At 46.6% G+C, this 22,084-nt stretch overlaps 2 protein-coding genes across 2 annotated transcripts; both read right to left on the bottom strand.

Moving 5' to 3' along the window:
* LOC8076397 lies at positions 798–1,530 on the bottom strand. Its single transcript, XM_002436824.2, has one exon. It carries the CDS (start codon positions 1,412–1,414, stop codon positions 983–985), a length of 432 nt encoding a protein of 143 aa, XP_002436869.2. The 5' UTR covers positions 1,415–1,530; the 3' UTR covers positions 798–982.
* On the bottom strand, positions 21,129–21,833 carry LOC8076396. Its single transcript, XM_002436823.2, has one exon. The coding sequence runs from the start codon at positions 21,733–21,735 to the stop codon at positions 21,304–21,306; it is 432 nt and encodes a 143-aa protein (XP_002436868.1). The 5' UTR covers positions 21,736–21,833; the 3' UTR covers positions 21,129–21,303.

Below are 22,084 nucleotides of genomic sequence, written 5' to 3'. Positions count from 1 at the left end.
CGCCATCTGGCCCTGTGCCGTGCGCAGTTTGCCGTGTGCAGCTCACGGCGTACGATTTGCCGTGTACCCCAGGCACACGGCGAAGCACGCGAATCCGGTAGTGTCAGCTCGGGTCGGTTTAGGACTCTCGCCATGACTTGCTAAGCGCACGCGGCACATATCGAGTTGTAAACGATGTGGGCCATTTTATATGACATGGCCGGGGGGGGCTTGGATTGTGCAAGCCCGTGCCTGCGCTGCGGTGGCAGTAACAAAACCTGTTCTTCATCTCGTCGAGTTGTTCTTCGCGTTTGTTCTCGCAGCGGTGACCACGCACCCACCGGCGCTCGTTCCTGGCGCGTTGGAGATATCCTGCTCCAACACTGGCCAGGGTCGATTGTGGTCTAGGAAGGATTTCTCAGAGGAGAGACCAGCTTCGACAGCCGGGGGAATCATAAGGACAGAAGTGGAATGACAAGGTTGGCAAGGAGCGGGTGGCAGTGGAAGGTGCATGGCTGTAGACGATGAACCCAAGCATGGGGGCATGTAGTGGAACTGGTGAAATCGGAGCCGGAAGCTAGGATCGATGCACGAGGTGGCACCCGAACGAGACGCAGGTTTGTTCGTGGGAGGCGGACGAGGATCTCTTCCATGTCCATCGGTTCCGGCGGCCAGCGTGGTGTGCACTGCATGGTGATGGTGGCGCGGCCATGCTGCTAGCGTTTGGTCAGAGTTCCATGGGTGCGAGGTGTTATTAACTTATTATATGGTCCGTCCAATTCAACCAGGTCGTATACTCGTCCAACAAGGAGATTCTGTATATGATGGGAACACAAGAATTCACTAAATTTTATACGAAATCAAAAAAAATTGCGAAATACTCCACGCGGTACAGTATACAAACTCACACACACGATACATCATACATGATTAGTTACAAACAAGAGATAAATACACACGGCCATGCAGCACTAGAAACATAGTGCTTTGAACTTGAACTAGATTACTCTCCGAGCGCAAAGGCAGGGGCATCGAAGGTGTCAGACAGACCTGTGCCGGTCTTGAAGGTGACCTTGTCCAGCGAGGCCTCAGGAACATAGACCTCAACGACGCTGAGCCAGAGCATCAGCTCCTTGGTCTTCACGCCAGTAATCTTCCTTAGCTTGCCTTTCTCGACGAACGCCGTCACTTCGGTGGCATAGGACACCGTCTGCTTGATCTTCTTGAATGTGTGCTCCACCTTCTTCTTCCCCTGTATCAGCCACATGAACCCTGTCTCGCGGTTGTACCCGAACTCTTTGATATCCTCCATTGGAAACAGGCCCTTGGGGAGGCCAAGCTCCTCCAGCAGCTCAACAGACTTCTTCCTACATGCGGCGTCTCCGGTGATGACCTCAGCACCAGCACGGTGGCTCTTGATATCCTGGGACGCCATGATTTACAAATTGAGCTTGAGTGGCGCCAAGAAAGAGACTTCTATATATGTAGCCGTAAACTGTATGTAGCTAGCTGCTCTTGAGAGGGATGAAGTGTTTGTGTGATTAGGGATGGAGCAACAGCACATATATAGGCAGGCAGGCAACTTGTCCAGAATACATACTACAGACTACAGAGAAGCAGTGCAACTAATCGTGCAGTCTTGTTTGACGTGGTTGGCAAACGAATCGTGCAGTCTTGTTTGACTTTGTTTGGCAAAGGGGCGTTGAACTTGACGAGGACCATTTTGGCCTTTCCATCCCGTCCGGCGTGCTGAGCTACAAATTAACTTGACCGTTTCTCTATGTATGTAACTCCAATGAACACTAGTACATAAAAGCTCTATGCCTGTGAAAAAATATCAGCGGGTCCGACTCAAAAACCGTCTTACTGGCGGTTTTTCTAACAAAACCGTTCACAGGTGGTTGTTTAAGAAAACCGCATGTAGAAATAATTTGAAATTAAATTTTTTTAAGCTTTTCAAATGATCTCGTTTGAAAAAACTTCTAAAATGAAAGTTGTAGATCTCGAATAGTTATGAAACTTTATAGTTGAATTTTTTTTATTTGAGATCATCTTGTCATCAAAAACTATGTTTGAATCTCACAAAATTGAAATTCAAATTTTATAAGTGACCTCGGATGAAGAAACTACCAATATAAAAGTTGTAGATCCTGAAAAGTTATCAAACTTTGTAGTTGACAACTTCTCCATTTGAATCTGTTTAGGGCCTCAAATAATCAAATATATGTTCGGTTTAGGATAATATGTGCGGAACTAAACTCTAATATAGATATATAAGTGAGTATTGGGTGGAGTGGTAGAGGAGATTTTGTGCGAGGGTGGGAACTTGAGTTCAAATCCTACTTATGGCAAAGTGCACAATTTTATGCCAAAAAATTGCACAACTTTGGACTTCTCAAAGATTAAATCTTTTTTTCCTATTTTTAAAGCCGATTTCGTAAGGCGGTTCTCTTAGCCAACCGCCTGTGAAAATCTAATTTCTACACGAGGTTCTCAGTTGCGCGTCTGTGGAAAAATTTATTTCCACATGCCACCAGCGTAGGCGGTTCGCCAAACCACCAGTAGGAAGAGATTGTGAACCGCATGCATAGTAGTACTAGTGGAATTGGTACATTATGTAAAATATTGTAAACTCTACTAGTGGAATATGCGCGCCCTTGCGCGCAAAAGTGGCAATTATGGTGGGTTGTTGAATAATATAAAGAGAAATAGATATATACATTGAGAATGTTAGTATATGGGATAGTAACAGTAGTGGTACCGATAATATGGAACAACAGTTGGGTGTCGATTGGTGATTGCAGTAGTTTTCATTCAGAACGTTAGTATATGGGATACCAATAGTAGTGGTACCAATAAGCTGGTGAACATCAAGCGGTGTTCGTGAGGTCGTTATCATCGTGTTTTATGTGATGGAGAAATGATCAGTACTTCATGCTGCGGTCTGATTCGCAGCCACATTCGTGGTCGCTTGAGTTTCGTACGGGTGAGAAGTCTTCAGTACCTGGTAAGATAAGAAGGGTTTCAATAAATTTGGCTGTATGTTTTGTTTTCCTTAGGTTAGGATAGATTTTTTAAATATCCCGAGGTGGAGTGGTGGAATAATTTGTCGATGTGTGTATGTATGGAGTGATAATAAATGATTTAATATAGTTGTGTTTTACCTTGGTAATCATATGCTGAGGTAGTTGCATTATGTGGTGCATATGCTGAAGTTGCCTCATCTTCTGGCTGCGGGTTGTAGTTCTGCTCTATAAAACCTGTTTGTTTAGTTTGTGAGAATAAGAAATGTAGATATTCTGCGATTTTAGTACTAAACTTGTGATGGTAAATTCGCATAAAAGGCGTAGTTACCTAGAGTTGAGGCAGTAATGTCAACTTTTTCGTACCAGATAGGCCAAACATTGAGTAGAAGTCTACCTTGTAGCATTCTTCTGATACCTATAGCTGCTGTAAGCGGAATTTCATCGAAGCAGTGTGTTTCCGCGGATAGAATGTATGTGTAATCGGTGGTATTGAGTGTGATCTGTCTTATTGTTGCTCTTTTGTTTAACAATGCATCGAGTGTCGTGCGGCTGCATAGATGTGGTGGAATATTAGATATCTTAATTTGGACTTGTTTGAGCGGTTTGCCTGAATTACGTGCTGAAGTGTTGTAGTCAAATGTGGATAAAGCTGATAAATGTGGATAAGCTAGAGTAGCAACAGAGCCATATTCCGGGTTCCATGGTATTAGATTGAGGCTGAAGGGAAGTATGTTTAGGTATCCTCTGGTTAGCATGTCTCTGCGGGTAGTGGGTGAGTGTATGCGGAGTAAGAAATTTATTTCGTACCGTGATATATCTGAAATGCCGATAAATGCTCCAAACTGGGTTTCAGCAACTGCTTGGATAGTCTGTGGAGTAATACTATGCGTTGCATGTTGCGGTGTTGGGAAAATGCGCACTGCACTCCCCAGCAACACGGTGAATCAAGAACCTTCTCACACGGTGCCGTGAGAGGCTAAGCAACAGTGAACAGTGGGCTCAACAGTAGGTGAAAACCGTAAATGCTCTCTCTCTCTCTTAATGGCGGCATCACTCCCCTTATATAGGGCTCAGAAACCGACCTAAGACAATTATAGAAATGCCCCGTGACGGTACGGTGGGGGAATATCCCAGCATATTCTTACATTACAGTCTACTGACCCTAAGTCATCCATGTAATTTCACACTACGAGCCCTGCACGTGTCCCTTGTCTAGGGCTTCAGCCTGTCGAGGGCTCGAATCCTCCGCCCGGCCACCGATCCTCCGACGCTTCTTCGTCGGAGGTTCCTCAGCCTGGCCGCGCTGGAGGCTCGTCCCCTCCGCCGCGTCCTTTGCCATCCTCGGCCACGGGAGGATCGGAGGTTCCTTCCTTCTCTGCTTGCAGACCTCCGCCTGTGTCTCAGTCCCTGCGTACACTAAGTATCACAAGAGAAGTCGTCAGCGTTAGTACCTACACAATACTTATCATTTACCCACTGTACACATGGATAAACGCTATACGATCCTAAACATGTATATAATTCCAATCTAACTAAGCCAAGCATATAACTATGATAAACTAAGAACAATATAATTGCAAATATAAACAAGTAGAGCAAAGTCATAATCAATATATTAAAGTATAATAAAGTCATATTCATAATATTGAAGAACAATGATGAACAAATGAAGAACAGTAGAGGAATTACCAAGAATCCTCTTGACACATCCGAAAACCAATCGAAAATTGACTCCTTCTAGTTCTAATCCTATGTAGCTATGCTAAACTAGAGATCTATTGATGTGGTGGCTCTAGGGCTTGATCAGAGGCTTCTTCTCCCGAGATGGATAACTGAATTAGGGTTTCAGATGTGCTCTCCTCTAGGGGCCAGGGGTCTGCTTTTATAGTCCCTCCAAATGAATATGGACCGTCGGATCAAACCGACATTAATCGCACGGTTTTCCTTAATCCCTTAGGTCGGTGGAGCATGATCCGCGAGGTGGAGCGTGATTGGCCCTCAGGCCAGGGCGGGCGCCTAAGGGGGGAGGGCGGGCGCCCTGCCCACGGGTCCGCTCAGCCTCCCGTTCGTTCCCGTGGCTTCTGGACTCTTCTAGATGTTGGATAATTGCGGTGCACGTTAATATCTCTATGTAAACGCGACGTGTGGGCCTTTCTTCCATAATTCCTGATACCCCCTGCAGAAATAGACAAACACCAAAACTCATGGAATTCTGTCAGATAAAACCCTAAGTCTGGATGTCGATTGCATTTGGATCCTTTTCTTTGTTTATTTGATGATTAAATTTGATACTTATGGACCGTCAACATTCATCTCTGAGATTGGCTTCCGTCACGGGGATGACGTTCTCCATATCGGTGTTCGACATGTTGATCTTGATATTGAATCTCGGTCCCACTGGGCGTGCCAAAAGATGTGTTGGTGCAACAGTCGATCTGCAAACACAAAGGGCTAATACCCGATTTGATGTTAAGGCGTGCCAGCCGATTTGACCTTACAATCGACAAAGATGGTAACTCGAACACTTTGGTCCCGACAACAGCGATGCGCCCGGATGTCACGGCCAAGAGGTATTCACGCGAAACTCAAGAACTCGTCGAGATTGACTCGAAGAATCCGTAAGAACTCGTAAGTAAAAGGAAAAATATGCGGGGTGACGAAGTCGTCGAAAAAGTAGATGCTAGAATATGTGTAAAAACTTCTGTTTGATTGATTGTGTATCTTCTTACATTGCTACGGGGTCTACATTTATACCCTATCCAAAAGAGTTACAATCAGACACGACTAGAACTCAAATTCTAAATTGAACGGAATCCGTACGCAAAGCAAACTCTAAAAACTATGGAAAACATTAATCTATCCACCAAAACCGATCGGCACACCATCACTATCCGATCGACGATTCCTACGCCTCCTTTTGTATCCATCGCAAATCATCTTATGTAGTTATCGGCAACCATCAACATTAGTCATCGGCATAAATCCATCACTCCTCCTGGACTTGGCCACATTCTGTGGTTTCATCATCGTTATCAATCTTCATCGGCAACTCTTCTATCAACCAGCCACCACTTTATTCGCCTGCTGATCTATGCCTCATTAACTCTTAGATGCGCGTCCAAAGATATGTATCCAAAAACGGTGTCAACACTCTCAGATGCAACATTGTGAGTATAGGGCAACTAGAAGAAGGAGGTAGTCGTGTTGAAATCAACAAAGGTGTAATGGAGGTGTTTGGTCGAGAACAGGCGGGAGTACGGAGGACCGTGGTGATACGTGCAGAATGCAGGAATCGTCTGTACGTCATGAGGGTGAAGTTGACTTCACCTGTGTGTCTGTTATCAAAGATGGACGAAGTAGCTTGGCGCTGGCACGCACGGTTTGGACATCTTAACTTCAGGTCACTGCGAGAGCTTGGGACAAAGGGGATGGTGGAAGGGATACCGATCATCAAGAAGTCGGAACAGGTGTGTAATGGATGTGTGCTAGGTAAACAACATCAGACACCGTTTCCATAGATCTCGGCCTACCGTGCGTCAGCAGGACTGGAGTTGGTTCACACTGATCTGTGTGGACAGATTACACCGGCCACGCCAGGAGGGAAGTCGTATTTCCTTCTTATTGTCGATGACTTCAGTCGGTACATGTGGCTTGAACTCCTGGCAACAAAGGACGAAGCACTAGGCTACCTGAAGAAGTTCAAAGCAGCAGTAGAGCTGGAATCAGGTCATCGCCTGATGGCGGTCCGAACAGACCGAGGCGGGGAGTTCAACTCGGGAGCTTTTATGGCCTTCTGCAGTGAGCATGGGATAAGGCACAACACCACTACTCCGTATTCTCCACAACAAAATGGCATCGTAGAAAGGAGGAATCAAACAGTGGTGGAAATGGCGAGGTGAGCATGGATGTGCCATCGCTGTTCTGGGGCGAAGCAGTCAAAACTACGGTTTATATACTAAACAGATCCCCAACCAAGAGTCTGAGCGAAAAGACTCCTTTCGAGGCCTAGTTTGGTAAAAAGCCAGGGGTTAAACACCTTTGAACTTTCGGTTGTGCAGCATATGCGAAGCGTGTTGGACCTAGGGTGAGCAAGCTGACTGACAGAGCGATTCCAAGTGTCTTCCTTGGGTATGAACCTGGGACAAAAGGGTATCGTATTTACGATCCAGTAAAGAAGCAACTGATGGTTTCTTGTGATCTTATCTTTGATGAAGAGAGACCATGGAATTGGGGAGGAAAAGCAGGCAGCACAGACGAGGTAGCAGCACTAGCAGTGGTTCCTGATACGTTCACAGTCCAGGGGTATGATGACGATGCTACTGCTCATGGTCCGACAATAGGACCAGGCGTTGATAATGAGCCTGTTTTGCCTGCTGTATCAATTCCAGTGGTGGGGCTGATGCTCCAGGGTCACCACACACCCCGATCTCAAGTCATGGAGGACTGATGGTACAGTGGGCGACACCACCTTCGGACGAATCAGTTGGCTCTGACGGCGTGCCATTGAGGTATCGAACGATTTCTGATCTGCTTGACAGCATAGAAGAAATGCAGGAATTCGAGTACAGCGGGATTTGTCTAGCTACGGCAGAAGAACCGAGGACTGTCGGAGAGGCTATGTCGGAAGAACATTGGCGGGAAGCAATGCGGTCAGAGATGCAGGCTATTGAGGCAAATCGCACCTGTGATGTCAGTGTGTTGCCACCAAAGCACAAAGCCATTGGCCTGAAATGGGTTTTCAAGGTCAAGAAAGATCCAAGCGGTAAAGTTGTCAAGCATAAAGCACGTCTGGTAGCAAAAGGGTATGCTCAACGACATGGAGTGGATTTTGATGAAGATTTTGCGCCGGTAGCCAGGTTAGAGACCGTAAGAGTATTGTTGGCATTAGCAGCTCAAGGTGGCTGGGAAGTTCACCATATGGATGTGAAATCGGCTTTCCTAAATGGTGATCTCATTGAAACTGTGTACGTGTAACAGCCTCCAGGTTTCATAATAGGCGATGGCTCAAAAGTTCTCAAGCTCAGAAAAGCACTCTATGGGTTAAAGCAAGCTCCAAGGGCGTGGAATTCGAAGCTGGACAGTGAACTGGTTGCTCTGGGTTTTGTCAAAAGCAAGTTGGATCATGCTGTCTATAGAAGAGACAGCAAGAGCTCCTTTTTGCTTGTGGGAGTGTATGTGGATGATTTGATTATCTCGAGACCTAGTGTGAGTGATATCAGAAGTTTCAAGTCAGAGATGAAGAAGAAATTTAGTATGAGTGACTTGGGTCTGTTAACTTACTATCTGGGTATTGAGGTAACACAAGGAGAGGATGGAGTCACTCTCTGTCAAAGCTCATATGCTGCTAGGATCCTTGAGGTAGCAGTATGAGTGGCTGCAATCCATGTGAGACGCCTATGGAGTGTCATTTGAAGCTCAGCAAGCAAAAGAAGGGGGAAGCCATGGATGCAACAATGTATAGAAGTCTGATTGGGAGTTTGAGGTATCTGGTAAACACCCGGCCAGATTTGGCATATGCAGTGGGTGTGGTTAGCCGTTACATGGAGGCTCCTGGTAAGCAACATTGGGCAGCAGTCAAGCATATCCTTAGATACCTGAAGGGAACTTTGGGGTATGGCTGCAAGTACGAGAGAGGAACTGAGCTAAAACCCGTCCTAGTGGGCTATAGCGACAGTGACTTCGCAGGAGATGTAGAGGACAGGAAGAGCACTTCAGGTGTTGGCTATTTTCTAGGTGGAAGTCTGGTCACCTGGGCTTCACAGAAGCAGAAAATCATGGCGCTATCCTCTTGTGAAGCCGAGTACGTTGCAGGGGCAGCAGCAGCGTGCCAAGGGATATGGTTATGCCGATTGATTTTAGATATGCTAGGAACAAAGGAGATGACAGTGAAGCTACTCATGGATAACATGTATGCAATCACGCTCAGTAGGAATCCGGTGCATCACGATCGTAGCAAGCACATTGATACAAGGTATCACTTCTTGCGTGAATGCATTGAGGATGGAAAGGTGGAGGTTGATCACGTCGAGACTGCGGAGCAGCTGGCCGATATCTTCACGAAGGCGCTGGGGCGAGTCAAGTTTGTAGAACTCAGGAGTGCTTTAGGGGTCGTAGATGTGCATCAAGTTTATGGGGTGATTTGTTAGTTAGCTAAACCTGTGCACGATATCTAATAATCTTTGTTCTAGTAGAGTCAGTCGGATTAGGGGCGGTCGTGATCTTAGGCGTGCAAGATCACGATCACACTACCGGAAAACCGAACGTTGCCGTGTGCCCATAGGTTTGCCGTGTGCAATATGTCGGGCACACGGCAAAGAGCCGATTTGCCGTGTGCCACCCAGCCCAGCACACGGCAAACATTAAGCACTCGGCGTCTACGTCCTTCGCCGTGTGCTAAACAGAAGAGCACACGGTGAAGTCAATACATTTGCCGTGTGCTGAGGAAAAACACACGGCGAAAATAAAACACACGGTGAATGCACTCTTTGCCGTGTGCTAGCACGGGGCTCACGGCAAAATTCTGACGCCATCAGCCACCGTTGGCTGTCGTCAACTCTTTGCCGTGTGCCAACTGGGGGCACACGGCAAACCTTGGATCTTTGCCGTGTGCTTGTCTGGGGCACACGGCAAAGACGGTCTTCGCCGTGTGCCGTCTAAATAGCTCACGGCGAACTATAAATTTTTTTTCTTATTTATTAGTTAATTAGTGTTCCTTTGACTTTAATTATTATTTCAAGTTGTAATTCTGATCTAATCTTATGTTCTAGTCTGAAGTTAAATTGTTTATAGCTCGCTCATGATGATAATTTGGATGAGAAACAATCTTTGATGGTTAGAATAGGGAGTTATGGTGTTGACGTGAGCTTGTAATAGAGTGGCTCACCAACTCTCGCTATTGAAACAACATGTATCTAGGTTGCATTCATGCTAGTTGCGACCGACCTGAGGTGGTGCAAGCTATGATCGTGGTTGTTGTTGGGCTTTGATGGTGTAATAATAGATGATATTAAAAAAGTTGGTAATATATTCATGAAAGGATGGTTTACATAGCTCTACTATATGAAATGACACCCATAATGTAAGAACTCTCTTTTGCTCGATCCAGCTTCTCCGCTCTAATAATGTTGCACTTGACACGCGACTCATCGTTATAGGTCTTCCTCCTTGACTTTCAGCTTGAATAGAAACTGCTGCCAGCGAAGCCTCTGTACGATCTCAGCAAATCAGTCATTTTCTTCTTCTCTAATGTTGTAGAGATCGAGGGCGCTGTGGCCAACCATCTCGACACCAGCCTCTTGGAATGCAGTAGCATAGGTGACCCCAGTGTGGTCCTGGATCTGGCACGCCAGCAAAGTATCTAAATTCGCAATATGGTAAGCTCTTGTTGCATTTGTCACAATGCCATGTCCCGCCACCATTATTTACTACCTTTTTGTTGCACGCCCTACCATTCACGTCCGCTGTGCAAGAAGGATAGCAAAAACTATCAGTGGTTAGATATGAAATTGCACCTTTCGCAGTGATGAAGTCTTCCTCTCTTGTTTCCAGGCTACAAGTGAAGTTTGAGTTACATAAAATGATGGTTCAAATAAAATGATGGTTCAAATAGCTCTACTACATGAAATGACAATGTTTTCTTGTCTTCCTCTCTTGTCTGCAGGCTGCCCGTAAAGTTTGAGCTACATGAAATGACGGTTTACATAGCTCTACTTCATGAAATGACGATCCTTTCTTGTTTTCCTATCTTGTTTACAGGCTTCCAGTGAAGTTTGAGTTACATGAAATGACGATGTCTTCTTGTCTTCCTCTCTTGTCTGTAGGCTACAAGTGAAGTTTGAGTTACATGAAATGACGGTTTACATAGCTCTACTACATGAAATGACGATGTTTTATTGTCTTCCTCTCTTGTGTGTCGGCATCTAGTGAAGTTTGAGCTACAGGAAATGACAGATCAAATAGCTCCACTACATGAAATGACGATGTTTTCTTGTCTTTCTCTTTTGTCTGCAGACTAGCAGTGAAGTTTGAGTTACATGAAATGAAGGTTCAAATAGCTCTACTATATGAAATGACGATGTTTTTTTGTCTTTCTCTCTTGTCTGCAGTCTACCAGTGAAGTTTGAGTTACATGAAATGACGATGTCTTCTTGTCTGCAGGCTACAAGTGAAGTTTGAGTTACATGAAATGACGGTTTACATAGCTCTACTACATGAAATGACGATGTTTTCTTGTCTTCCTCTCTTGTGTGCCGGCATCTAATGAAGTTTGAGCTACATCAAATGACAGTTCAAATAGCTCTACTACATGAAATGATGATGTTTTCTTGTCTTCCTCTCTTGTCTGCAGGCTACCAGTGAAGTTTGAGTTACATGAAATGATGATGTCTTCTTGTCTTCCTCTCTTGTCTGCAGGCTACAAGTGAAGCTTGAGTTACATGAAATGACGGTTTGAATAGAAACTGCTGCCAGCGAAGTCCCTGTACGATCTCAGCAAATCATTCATTTTCTTCTTCTCTCATGTTGTATTTGATAATTATTGTCCAATCACACACTAACTAGGTTCAAAAGATTCGTCTCGCAAATTACAAGTAAACTGTGTAATTAGTTTTTATTTTCGTTTATATTTGGTACTTCATGCATGCGACCAAAGATTCGATGTGACAGAGAATCTTGAAATTTTTTGTGAACTAAACAAGGCCTGAATGGAAAAATAAACAAAAAAAAAGAAATCTTTGTCGTGTGCCCCTAGCAGGCACACGGCAAACCGAGTCAAAAAAAATTAAAAAATATTCTTTGCCGTGTGCTTGCCATTACAGCCACACGGCGAAATTTCTGCAAAAAAAACGGTGGCAAAGGAATTAAAAACAAAAAATAAACAAATTCTAAAAAAATAAAAGAGCTATTTGCCGTGTGCTATCCCTGCCAGCGCACGGCAAAGTAATTAAAAAAAATAAAAAACTCTTTGCCGTGTGCCAGATCGCGGGCACACGGCAAAGAGTCCGTATTTGACTCACCCAAGACTCACCCACCCAACGCACCCGCCCGCACCCACCCGCACACACCAGCCGCACCGCACCCGCCCGCCCGCCGTGCGCACCGCCACGCCCACTGCGTCGCCGTCGCCCGCCGCCCCGGCGAGTCCCGCGCCGGCACCGGCCATCCCCGCGCGAGGCCCAGCGAGTCCCGCGCTGGCCCCGGCGAGTCCTGTGCCCCACCGGCGAGTCCCGACGAGGCCGCGCCCGCCCGCCCCGGCGAGTCCCGGCGAGGCCCGCGCCGCCGCCACCCTGACCCTCAGCCGCCGGTGAACCGCGAGCCCCGCCCCGCCCGGCGAGCCCCGGCGAGCACCGCCCCCCCCCCCCCCCCCCCGACGCCGGCGAGCCCCGGCAAGCCCCGCCCCCCTCCCCGACGCCGTCGAGCCCCGGCGAGGTTCTCTGTCCCACCCGGCCGGCCCATTGCTCCAGTCAGTTGCCGCCCCTCGGTGTCTCCCGGCCACCAAAGCCCTCCCCCCGACGCGGTACCTCCCTGGAGCCCCCTGCCCCTCCCCTCGACCACAGTTGAGGAAAAGAGGAGGAGGAGACAGAAGAGCCGAGGAGCAGGAGGAGGAGAAAGAAGAGCCATCGCCCATCCATCGTCGGCCTACGCACTAGGTATATACTATCGTCGGCCTACGCACTAGTCGTAATATGATAGCATAGAAGTATAGTTTGGTATTGTTTGAAGCATGAATGTCAGCCATTGTGCCGAACTGCAGGAAATAGAAGAGCCTAGGTGCATATGATTTGGTATTGTTTGTCGCATATGTATATGTGGTTGTCGACCATCGAGCCGTTGTTTCTTGCAGGTTTTGGATACCTCACCGTGTAGGGGAGGTGCTGCCAAAATTTTTATTTGACAATATTGTGCCTTTTTTGCAGTGTAGAACCCGTGGGAGCCGAGCCGGAGCACCCTCGAGGGCTTGCCTCGTCTTTGTTGCCGGTGTGGATCTGCCTGCACCGCGTTAGCTCGCCGCTGCACCGACCCGACACTGCCACGCTATCCTTACTCCACCGCCACCTAAGGTATAATCCGTTTTACCTTCTCTTAGTCATAGGTCACGTAACCTAGTTAGGCATCTCCCGTTCGAAATAGATAGGGTTATACATATGTAGATCTTTGCATATGTATAACTATATCTATTTCGAATTGTCCACGTATTTTGGACAGCCCGTCGATGTGTAGACGAATTTAGTTTCCATGTTTTACTCTTATCTGAGACAGAGTTTCGACATCACCTCCTTGTTTTCCAGATACACAATCTCGTTACTAGGACGTGTATCGGGAGAACAGCGGGGAGGTGCTGCCGAAATTTTGTCTCGGATAGAAGTAAAGCATGGAAACTAGCCTCGTCTACACATCGACGGGTGGGATTAGGACCTATCTTTACCTATTACATAGGGTTTAGGGTTGTCTTGTAGATGTAAGTGGTCTTATATTAATCGTGTATATGTTAGAAGATGGATGACCGTGAGTGGATGTACTATGGCCGTTCAAGTTTTGGAGAGTGGACCGATGAATGGATCAAGAAAACCGATGCTTTTTTGGAAACCGCATTTCGGTCGGTGAAAGGAGCTCGCAAAATTTGGTGTCCCTGCAGCAGTTGTGAGAACGAGCTTCGACAAACAAAGGCTGATATAGGTAAACATCTTTGCAAGTATGGATTTATGCCAGGCTACATCCGGTGGACTCTCCATGGTGAACTCGATCGTATGAGAGATGAGGTCGTGAGACAACTGGTCGTGGAGTTTGAAGATGAAGGTGGAGTGGCAGACATGATAGATGACTTTCATGATGGCAACTTCATTGAAGGACGTAGTGAGGATGAGGAGCCAAAGGCTACTGCAAAGGCATATTACGACATGTTAGAAGCGGCACAGAAACCGCTTCATGAGCAGACAAATGTATCTCAACTAGATGCCATTGGACGTTTGATCGACTTGAAGTCGCAGTTAAACATGAGTAGAGTCGGATTCGATGTTATGCTGACAGTGTTTGGCAGCATACTTCCGAAAGGTCACATTCTACCAAAGAACATGTATGAGTCGCAGAAACTGCTTCGTGCACTTAAAATGTCATATGAGCCGATACATGCTTGTGAGCATGGGTGCATCTTATTTAGAGAAGAACACGCTGAAGCAACGCACTGTCCAAAGTGTGGGACCTCTAGATTCGTGGAGCAACACCATGGGGATGGTCGTATAGAGCAGCTTTCGATTCCCGTGAAAATCCTACGGTACCTTCCCGTCATACCAAGGCTCCAACGACTATACATGACCGAGGAGTCTGCGAAACAGATGACATGGCACAAACATGGACGTCGATGCAATCCTGAGAAGATGGTACATCCTTCGGATGGTGAAGCATGGACCCATTTTGATAGTATTCATCATGAGAAAGCTCTAGAGGCTCGTAATGTACGTGTTGCCTTTGCAACAGATGGGTTCAATCCTTATAGAATGATGGTTGCCCCATACACTTGTTGGCCCGTGTTTGTTATACCACTCAATCTTCCCCCTGGTGTATGCTTTCAAGCGCAGAACATTTTTTTGTCTTTGATAATTCCTGGTCATGGAATAATATGGGTGTGTATATGGCGCCTCTGATCGATGAATTGATCAAATCTTGGGATGAAGGGGTATTGACATTTGATCGAGCTATAAAAACCAACTTCACGATGCATGTTTGGTACCACTACTCCCTGCATGACTTCTTGGCGTATGGGATTTTCTGCGGCTGGTGTGTTCATGGGAAGTTTCCATGTCCAACATGGTTCAGTTCATTTGGTTGAAGAAGGGAGGCAAATATTCTTCATTTGACAAACATCGACAATTCCTCCCAATTGAGCATCCATTTAGACAAGACATCAAGAACTTTACAAAAGGTGTGGTAGTTACGGACCCGCCACCGGAGATGATGACGGGTGTTGAGGTTCGTGCTCAGATAGATGCTCTTGAGGTCAGTGAAGGTGGTGGTTTCGTGGGATATGGTCATGAACATGCATGGACACATAAGTCGGGCTTGGAGAGGCTCCCCTACTACCAGGACCTGCTACTTCCGCATAACATTGATGTAATGCACACTGAAAAAATATCGCCGAGGCACTCTGGGGAACAATCGTGGACATTAAAGAAAAGTCAAAAGATAACGTGAAGGCTAGAATCGATTTGGCAGCAATATGCGACAGACCAAATCAAGAAATGCGGCCTCCTAGAGCAGGCAAGACTTGGAGACGACCTCCAGCTGATTACATGTTGACCAGGCCTCAAAGGAGAGAAGTACTGGAATGGTTCCAAAACTTAATGTTTCCTGATGGGTACGCAGCGAATCTGAGAAGGGGAGTGAACTTGTCAACTATGCGAATCAATGGGCTTAAGAGTCATGACTACCACATTTGGATTGAACGGCTTCTTCCGGTGATGGTACGAGGCTATGTCCCAGATCATGTGTGGCAAGTGCTTGCAGAATTGAGTAATTTCTTCCGACAGCTTTGTGCTAAGGAGTTATCTCGGTCCGTGGTTAAAGACCTAGAAAAAATGGCACCTCTGTTGCTCTGTAAGCTGGAGAAGATCTTCCCACCAGGCTTCTTCAATCCGATGCAACATTTGATTTTGCATCTCCCGTATGAGGCACGAATGGGGGGACCTGTGCAGTTTCGTCGGTGCTATTTTGTTGAGAGAACCCTAAAGGTTGTTAGAAAGAAATGTAGAAATAAATGCAAGATTGAAGCTTCCATCGCAGAGGCATCGATTTTAGAGGAGGTGTCAAACTTCACAACAAAGTACTATGGTGACAACCTTCCCAGTGTACATAATCGTCAACTGCGTTATAATGTTGGCGAAAATAAATCCAATCTTAGCCTTTTTTGCGGGCAACTCGGGAGTGCAAGTGATTGGACCCAGAAGACTTTGAGGCATGATGAGTGGCGCATTATCATGTTCTATGTATTGTCCAACCTTACCGAAGTGCAACCATACATAGGGTAAGTCACTATTCTCAACAAACTTGTTTTCGAGTAGTCAATATTCTGCCCTAAAACCCCTTGTTCCTCGTTGGTACAAGGAATTTCTTCATGAATTCTGGCATCTATCAAGGGAACCTACTGCTCAGGAATCTGAGTCCCTTCTTAAAAAGGGAGCGGGAAGTAGAGCACCCGATTTTATTTCGTGGTTCCAACAAAAGGCCCAAAATGATGAATCCATGAGTGCCGAGTTGAGACAGGTTGCCGATGGTTTTGCATATAGAGTCAGGACATTTTCCGCTTATGATGTCAATGGCTATCGATTTCACACAACAATGCACGAGCAATGTCGGCCTAATCGAACAACCACAAATAGTGGAGTTTTCACGCGCGGCGATGATGAGGTGGATTATTATGGTCGAGTCGAAGAAATCTACGAACTCTCATTCGATGGCTGGAAACCTCTTAATCCTGTCATATTCAAATGTCATTGGTTTGATCCTGCAGTAACGAGAAAGACACCGAATCTTGGTCTAGTTGAAATTCGTTAGGATTGTGAGTTACCAGGAGAAGATGTCTATGTCGTGGCTCAACAGGCCACACAAGTTTATTATCTTCCATACCCATGCCAAACCAAAGAGCATCTTAAAGGTTGGTATGTTGTGAACAAGGTATCACCACATGGTAAACTACCTATGCCAAATGATGATGACTACGTCTTTGACCCAAACACATATGCCGGAGAGTTCTTTCAAGAAGAGGGGCTAGAAGGGTCTTTTACATTAGACTTAACCGACCCGATCGGAATGGACATAAATTATGAAAGAGTTGTTGAAGACGACGATGGAGATGAGGTTGAAAATGCAAAGGACATAGAATTACTTCGACGATTACATATAGGCGATGACAATTACGCCAACATTCTTCCTTCGGACGGAGCAGATCTTATCGAGATGTATGATAGTGATGACCCCTCTTATGATCCAGCTAATCCGGATCATGAAGAATATTTCTAATACATGTAATGCTACATTACCTTCTAATTATGTTTTATTTACTTTGCATTTCTTTATAATTATGTCTTATTTATGTTTCATTTATTTCTAACTATTTTTTTGTCTCATTTTTGTAGGTGCGAGAATAAAGATGGTGGGCGGCAGCGGTATGAGGAAGTTACAGGCGGTGTACCAACAAACGGCTGGGTTGTTGAAGGGTGGAGGCAAAGGTAAAGGTGCAGCAGGAGGATCAGGAGGAGGAGGCAAAGGAAAAGGTAAAGCAGGAGGATCAGGAGGAGGCGGCGGAGGACGACGAGGACGACCACGTCGTCGTGAGCCGTCCCCACCACCTCAGGACGAGGATGAGGAGGACGAGGAGGACGAGGAGGAGGAGGAGCAGGAGGAGGAGGAGGAGCAGGAGGAGGAGGAGCAGTAGCAGGAGGTGGATGAGGAGGAGGAGGACGGTGAGGATGATGAGGACGAGGGGGAGGCGGCAGACGGCACCGCTTCTGGTTCGGCGGGGGGAGGCTCCTCTTCTTCCGGTAACCCGGTTATCTACTTGAGAGGTCCCTCGCGTCTCCCGCAGCGAGGGATGCCTGCTGATAGGCTTCTGGTGCTTCGGCCGACTGGTGCAAGGTAATTAATTATTTATGTTATTCATACTTTATCATTTCTTATAGTCAACTAATAATTACTCTTCATCACTTGTGCAAGTCTTTCACCATTGTGCAAGACGGTTTCCACAGTCGCAAGGCCAATGGCATTCTGGGGATTTTGTGTAGGCACCACTTTCAAGGCATTGTTCTACATGCCGGGAAAAATGAGCCAGCCTACACAATTGAGCACTACACCGCCGCCCGCGACGTCTTGGATCGTAGGGGCAGGCTTTTTGATAACAAGGCGGTACGAGTGTGCACGGAGCTATGGGTAAGTCTTCATATAAGCTTATGCTCCTCAATACATCACAATCACTGCATATTTTTTAAATATTAATAATTTGGCTTATTCTGTCTTTATGCAGGATTTCTATAGATGCGAGCCTGGATATGAGGCTCAAGCTTCCGAAGTGGCTTACAACGCATGCGGAAAGCTCATAAAGGACATGCACTACGAGTGTCGTGTCCAGGCCGTCGTGACGTACCACGCCCAGTACCTTTTTTGGAAGGTGACCAAGGAACAAGCGAGAACCATGTCGCTGACCAAGGAAGAATACATGAAGGTAAATGTGCAACAATAATAATATTTTCCTTCTTAAGATTAAGTAACATTTATATGATCTTATATGTCACATGCTTGATGGCGTGTAGGTTCCTCCGTGGTGGTGCAATACGAAAATCCAGTGCTGGGAGATGATGGTGGACAGGTGGTTTGACCCTGAGTGGCAGGAGGCGCACAATCAAGGCAGGGAGCGGCGCGCCATTATGCAAGGTCATCGCACCATCAAGGCAGTCTTGGCCTTGATGCATGGAAAGCTAAATGGGTAAGTTGAATCCATTTTTTGTCCTAATGCTTAATTTGGCATTACTTATAATCATTGTGTTATTTCTTTTTCAGACGAATGCACATGGTGGTGAGCAAATTACCAACTTCCAGGCGTATGCTATGGGGCACCAGAACAAGTACTCGACAGCCGCTCGCTATGACCCAGTTGCCCCCGCTTCGTCGTACAGCAACCCCTCCGTCCACGCACGCCTCACTCAGTACATAGAGACGGCAAAGGAGGTATATGGGCCAGAGTATGATCCCGCCACCCACGACATTGATGGAGAAGTCGTCATGAGGGCGGGAGGAGGAAAGGTTCGTGGCCGGTACATGATTGGCCACGGCAGCTTGGATTCTAGCGAGGTTCCTAGCCTATCCCAGATCCGAGCAAGGAGCACAGGCACGAGCGCGCCCATACGCCAACGGCCAAACACTACGATGAACATTGTGGCGGACCTCCAGGTAATTTCTATTTTATTCGCCGTTCATTGATTTCGACATATGTTTGCTTCACATTGTAACATTGTCGTCAATTGTGTAGGAGCGGCTGGCAGAATTGGAGAGGCAAAGGGACGAAGAAAGGATAAGGAGGGAGGAAGAAGCGCAGGCTACAAGCCAGGATGAATGCAATGTACGAGTACTTGCAAAACCTTGCACCTGCTATTGGTCAGCCTCCTCCGCCAGCTATGTTGTTCCAACCTCAAACTCCTCCTTTCAACACTCCTGTGAGTTTGGCTTTTATTTATAATTTTTGTTAAGTTCATATATCCGTTGTCACAAATCACACGTGTATTTCTAACTTTTGTGTGACACAAGCAACATATTTAACTTGTGCAGAATCAGTCGGTGGCGTCAAATAATCCACCTCCTGGGCAACAAGGGGAACAAGGTGGACCGTCGAGGTAGGTGGATGATGGACTTTGTGATGGATGTGATAATGGACTTGTGATGGATGTGATGGACTTGTGAAGAATGTGATGGACTTGTGAATGATTTGTGATGGTTATGGACATTTGAAGGATGGATTGTTATGGATTTGTTTGGATTTGTGATATATATATGTCGTATGTGAGCTCTAAATATTATTTGTGATATAAATATGATCTGTGATGGTCTGGGAATATATATATATATATATATATATATATATATATATATATATATATATATATATATATATATATATATATATATATATGTGTGTGTGTGTGTGTGTGTGTGTGATTTGTGTGTTTGTTTTGATGGGGAAGCAAATAAATAAACAAAAAAAATTGACCAAATTCGCCGTGTGCAGCGCACGGCAAAGAGGGCCTTTGTCGTGTGTCCACGGCAGGGCACACGGCAAAGAGGCCTACCAGAGGCACCTAGGAAGTGTCTTTGCCGTGTGCTGCGGCCAGGACACACAGCAAAAGAGGCCATATTCGCCGTGCGTTGCTCACGGCAAAGAAATCTACCGAAAAGTTTTTTAAAATTATTTTCTAATTTTTTAATAAACTCTTTGCCGTGTGCTGGCTGAGGGAGCACACGGCAAAGATCTATTTCCAAATTTTTTTAAATAAACACTTCGCCGTACGCTGGCTGAGAGGGCACACGGCAAAGAATAATTTTTAGATTTTTTTTAATAAAAGATTCGTCATGCGCTGGCTGAGGGGGCACACGGCAAAGAATAATTTTCAGTTTTTTTTAATAAAAGATTTGTCGTGTGCTGCCTGAGCGAGCACACGGCAAAGCTCGCCGTTACGCAGCCCGCGGCGTTAAGTCACTTTTGTGTGCCGAGTGTCATGGCGAGCGCACGGCGTCATGTTTTGCCGTGTGCCCGATAGAAGGCACACGGCAAAGAAGCCGTTCGCCCCCTGTGCCGTGCGCAGTTTGCCGTGTGCAGCTCACGGCGTACGATTTGCCGTGTACCCCAGGCACACGGCGAAGCACGCGAATCCGGTAGTGTCAGCTCGGGTCGGTTTAGGACTCTCGCCATGACGTGCTAAGCGCACGCGGCACATATCGAGTTGTAAACGATGTGGGCCATTTTATATGACATGGCCGGGGGGGGGGGCTTGGATTGTGCAAGCCCGTGCCTGCGCTGCGGTGGCAGTAACAAAACCTGTTCTTCGTCTCGTCGAGTTGTTCTTCGCGTTTGTTCTCGCAGCGGTGACCACGCACCCACCGGCGCTCGTTCCTGGCGCGTTGGAGATATCCTGCTCCAACACTGGCCAGGGTCGATTGTGGTCTAGGAAGGATTTCTCAGAGGAGAGACCAGCTTCGACAGCCGGGGGAATCATAAGGACAGAAGTGGAATGACAAGGTTGGCAAGGAGCGGGTGGCAGTGGAAGGTGCATGGCTGTAGACGATGAACCCAAGCATGGGGGCATGTAGTGGAACTGGTGAAATCGGAGCCGGAAGCTAGGATCGATGCACGAGGTGGCACCCGAACGAGACGCAGGTTTGTTCGTGGGAGGCGGACGAGGATCTCTTCCATGTCCATCGGTTCCGGCGGCCAGCGTGGTGTGCACTGCATGGTGATGGTGGCGCGGCCATGCTGCTAGCGTTTGGTCAGAGTTCCATGGGTGCGAGGTGTTATTAACTTATTATATGGTCCGTCCAATTCAACCAGGTCGTATACTCGTCCAACAAGGAGATTCTGTATATGATGGGAACACAAGAATTCACTAAATTTTATACGAAATCAAAAAAAAATTGCGAAATACTCCACGCGGTACAGTATACAAACTCACACACACGATACATCATACATGATTAGTTACAAACAAGAGATAAATACACACGGCCATGCAGCACTAGAAACATAGTGCTTTGAACTTGAACTAGATTACTCTCCGAGCGCAAAGGCAGGGGCATCGAAGGTGTCAGACAGACCTGTGCCGGTCTTGAAGGTGACCTTGTCCAGCGAGGCCTCAGGAACATAGACCTCAACGACGCTGAGCCAGAGCATCAGCTCCTTGGTCTTCACGCCAGTGATCTTCCTTAGCTTGCCCGTCTCGACGAACGCCGTCACCTCGGTGGCATAGGACACCGTCTGCTTGATCTTCTTGAATGTGTGCTCCACCTTCTTCTTCCCCTGTATCAGCCACATGAACCCTGTCTCGCGGTTGTACCCGAACTCCTTGATGTCCTCCATCGGAAACAGACCCTTGGGGAGGCCAAGCTCCTCCAGCAGCTCAACAGACTTCTTCCTGCATGCGGCGTCTCCGGTGATGATCTCAGCACCGGCACGGTGGCTCTTGATATCCTGGGACGCCATGATTTATAAATTGAGCTTGAGTGGCGCCAAGAAAGAGACTTCTATATATGTAGCCGTAAACTGTATGTAGCTAGCTGCTCTTGGGAGTGATGAAGTGTTTGTGTGATTAGGGATGGAGCAACAGCACATATATAGGCAGGCAGGCAACTTGTACAGAATACATACTACAGACTACAGAGAAGCAGTGCAACTAATCGTGCAGTTTTGTTTGACTTGGTTGGCAAACGAATCGTGCAGTCTTGTTTGACTTCGTTTGGCAAAGGTACGTTGAACTTGACGAGGACCATTTTGGCGTGCTTTCCATCCCGTCCGCCGAGCTACAAATTAACTTGACCGTTTCTCTAGGTAT

Source organism: Sorghum bicolor, chromosome 10 (assembly GCF_000003195.3).
Source record: "Sorghum bicolor cultivar BTx623 chromosome 10, Sorghum_bicolor_NCBIv3, whole genome shotgun sequence".
Taxonomy (NCBI): Eukaryota; Viridiplantae; Streptophyta; class Magnoliopsida; order Poales; family Poaceae; genus Sorghum; species Sorghum bicolor.
Note: the sequence above shows the minus strand (reverse complement) of the source record. Positions and strands in the feature narration are given on the sequence as shown.

Bases quoted from the DNA above. Each gene is read 5' to 3' on its own strand.
- LOC8076396 (XM_002436823.2), bottom strand. From the start codon at position 21,735: ATGGCGTCCCAGGATATCAAGAGCCACCGTGCCGGTGCTGAGATCATC.
- LOC8076397 (XM_002436824.2), bottom strand. From the start codon at position 1,414: ATGGCGTCCCAGGATATCAAGAGCCACCGTGCTGGTGCTGAGGTCATC.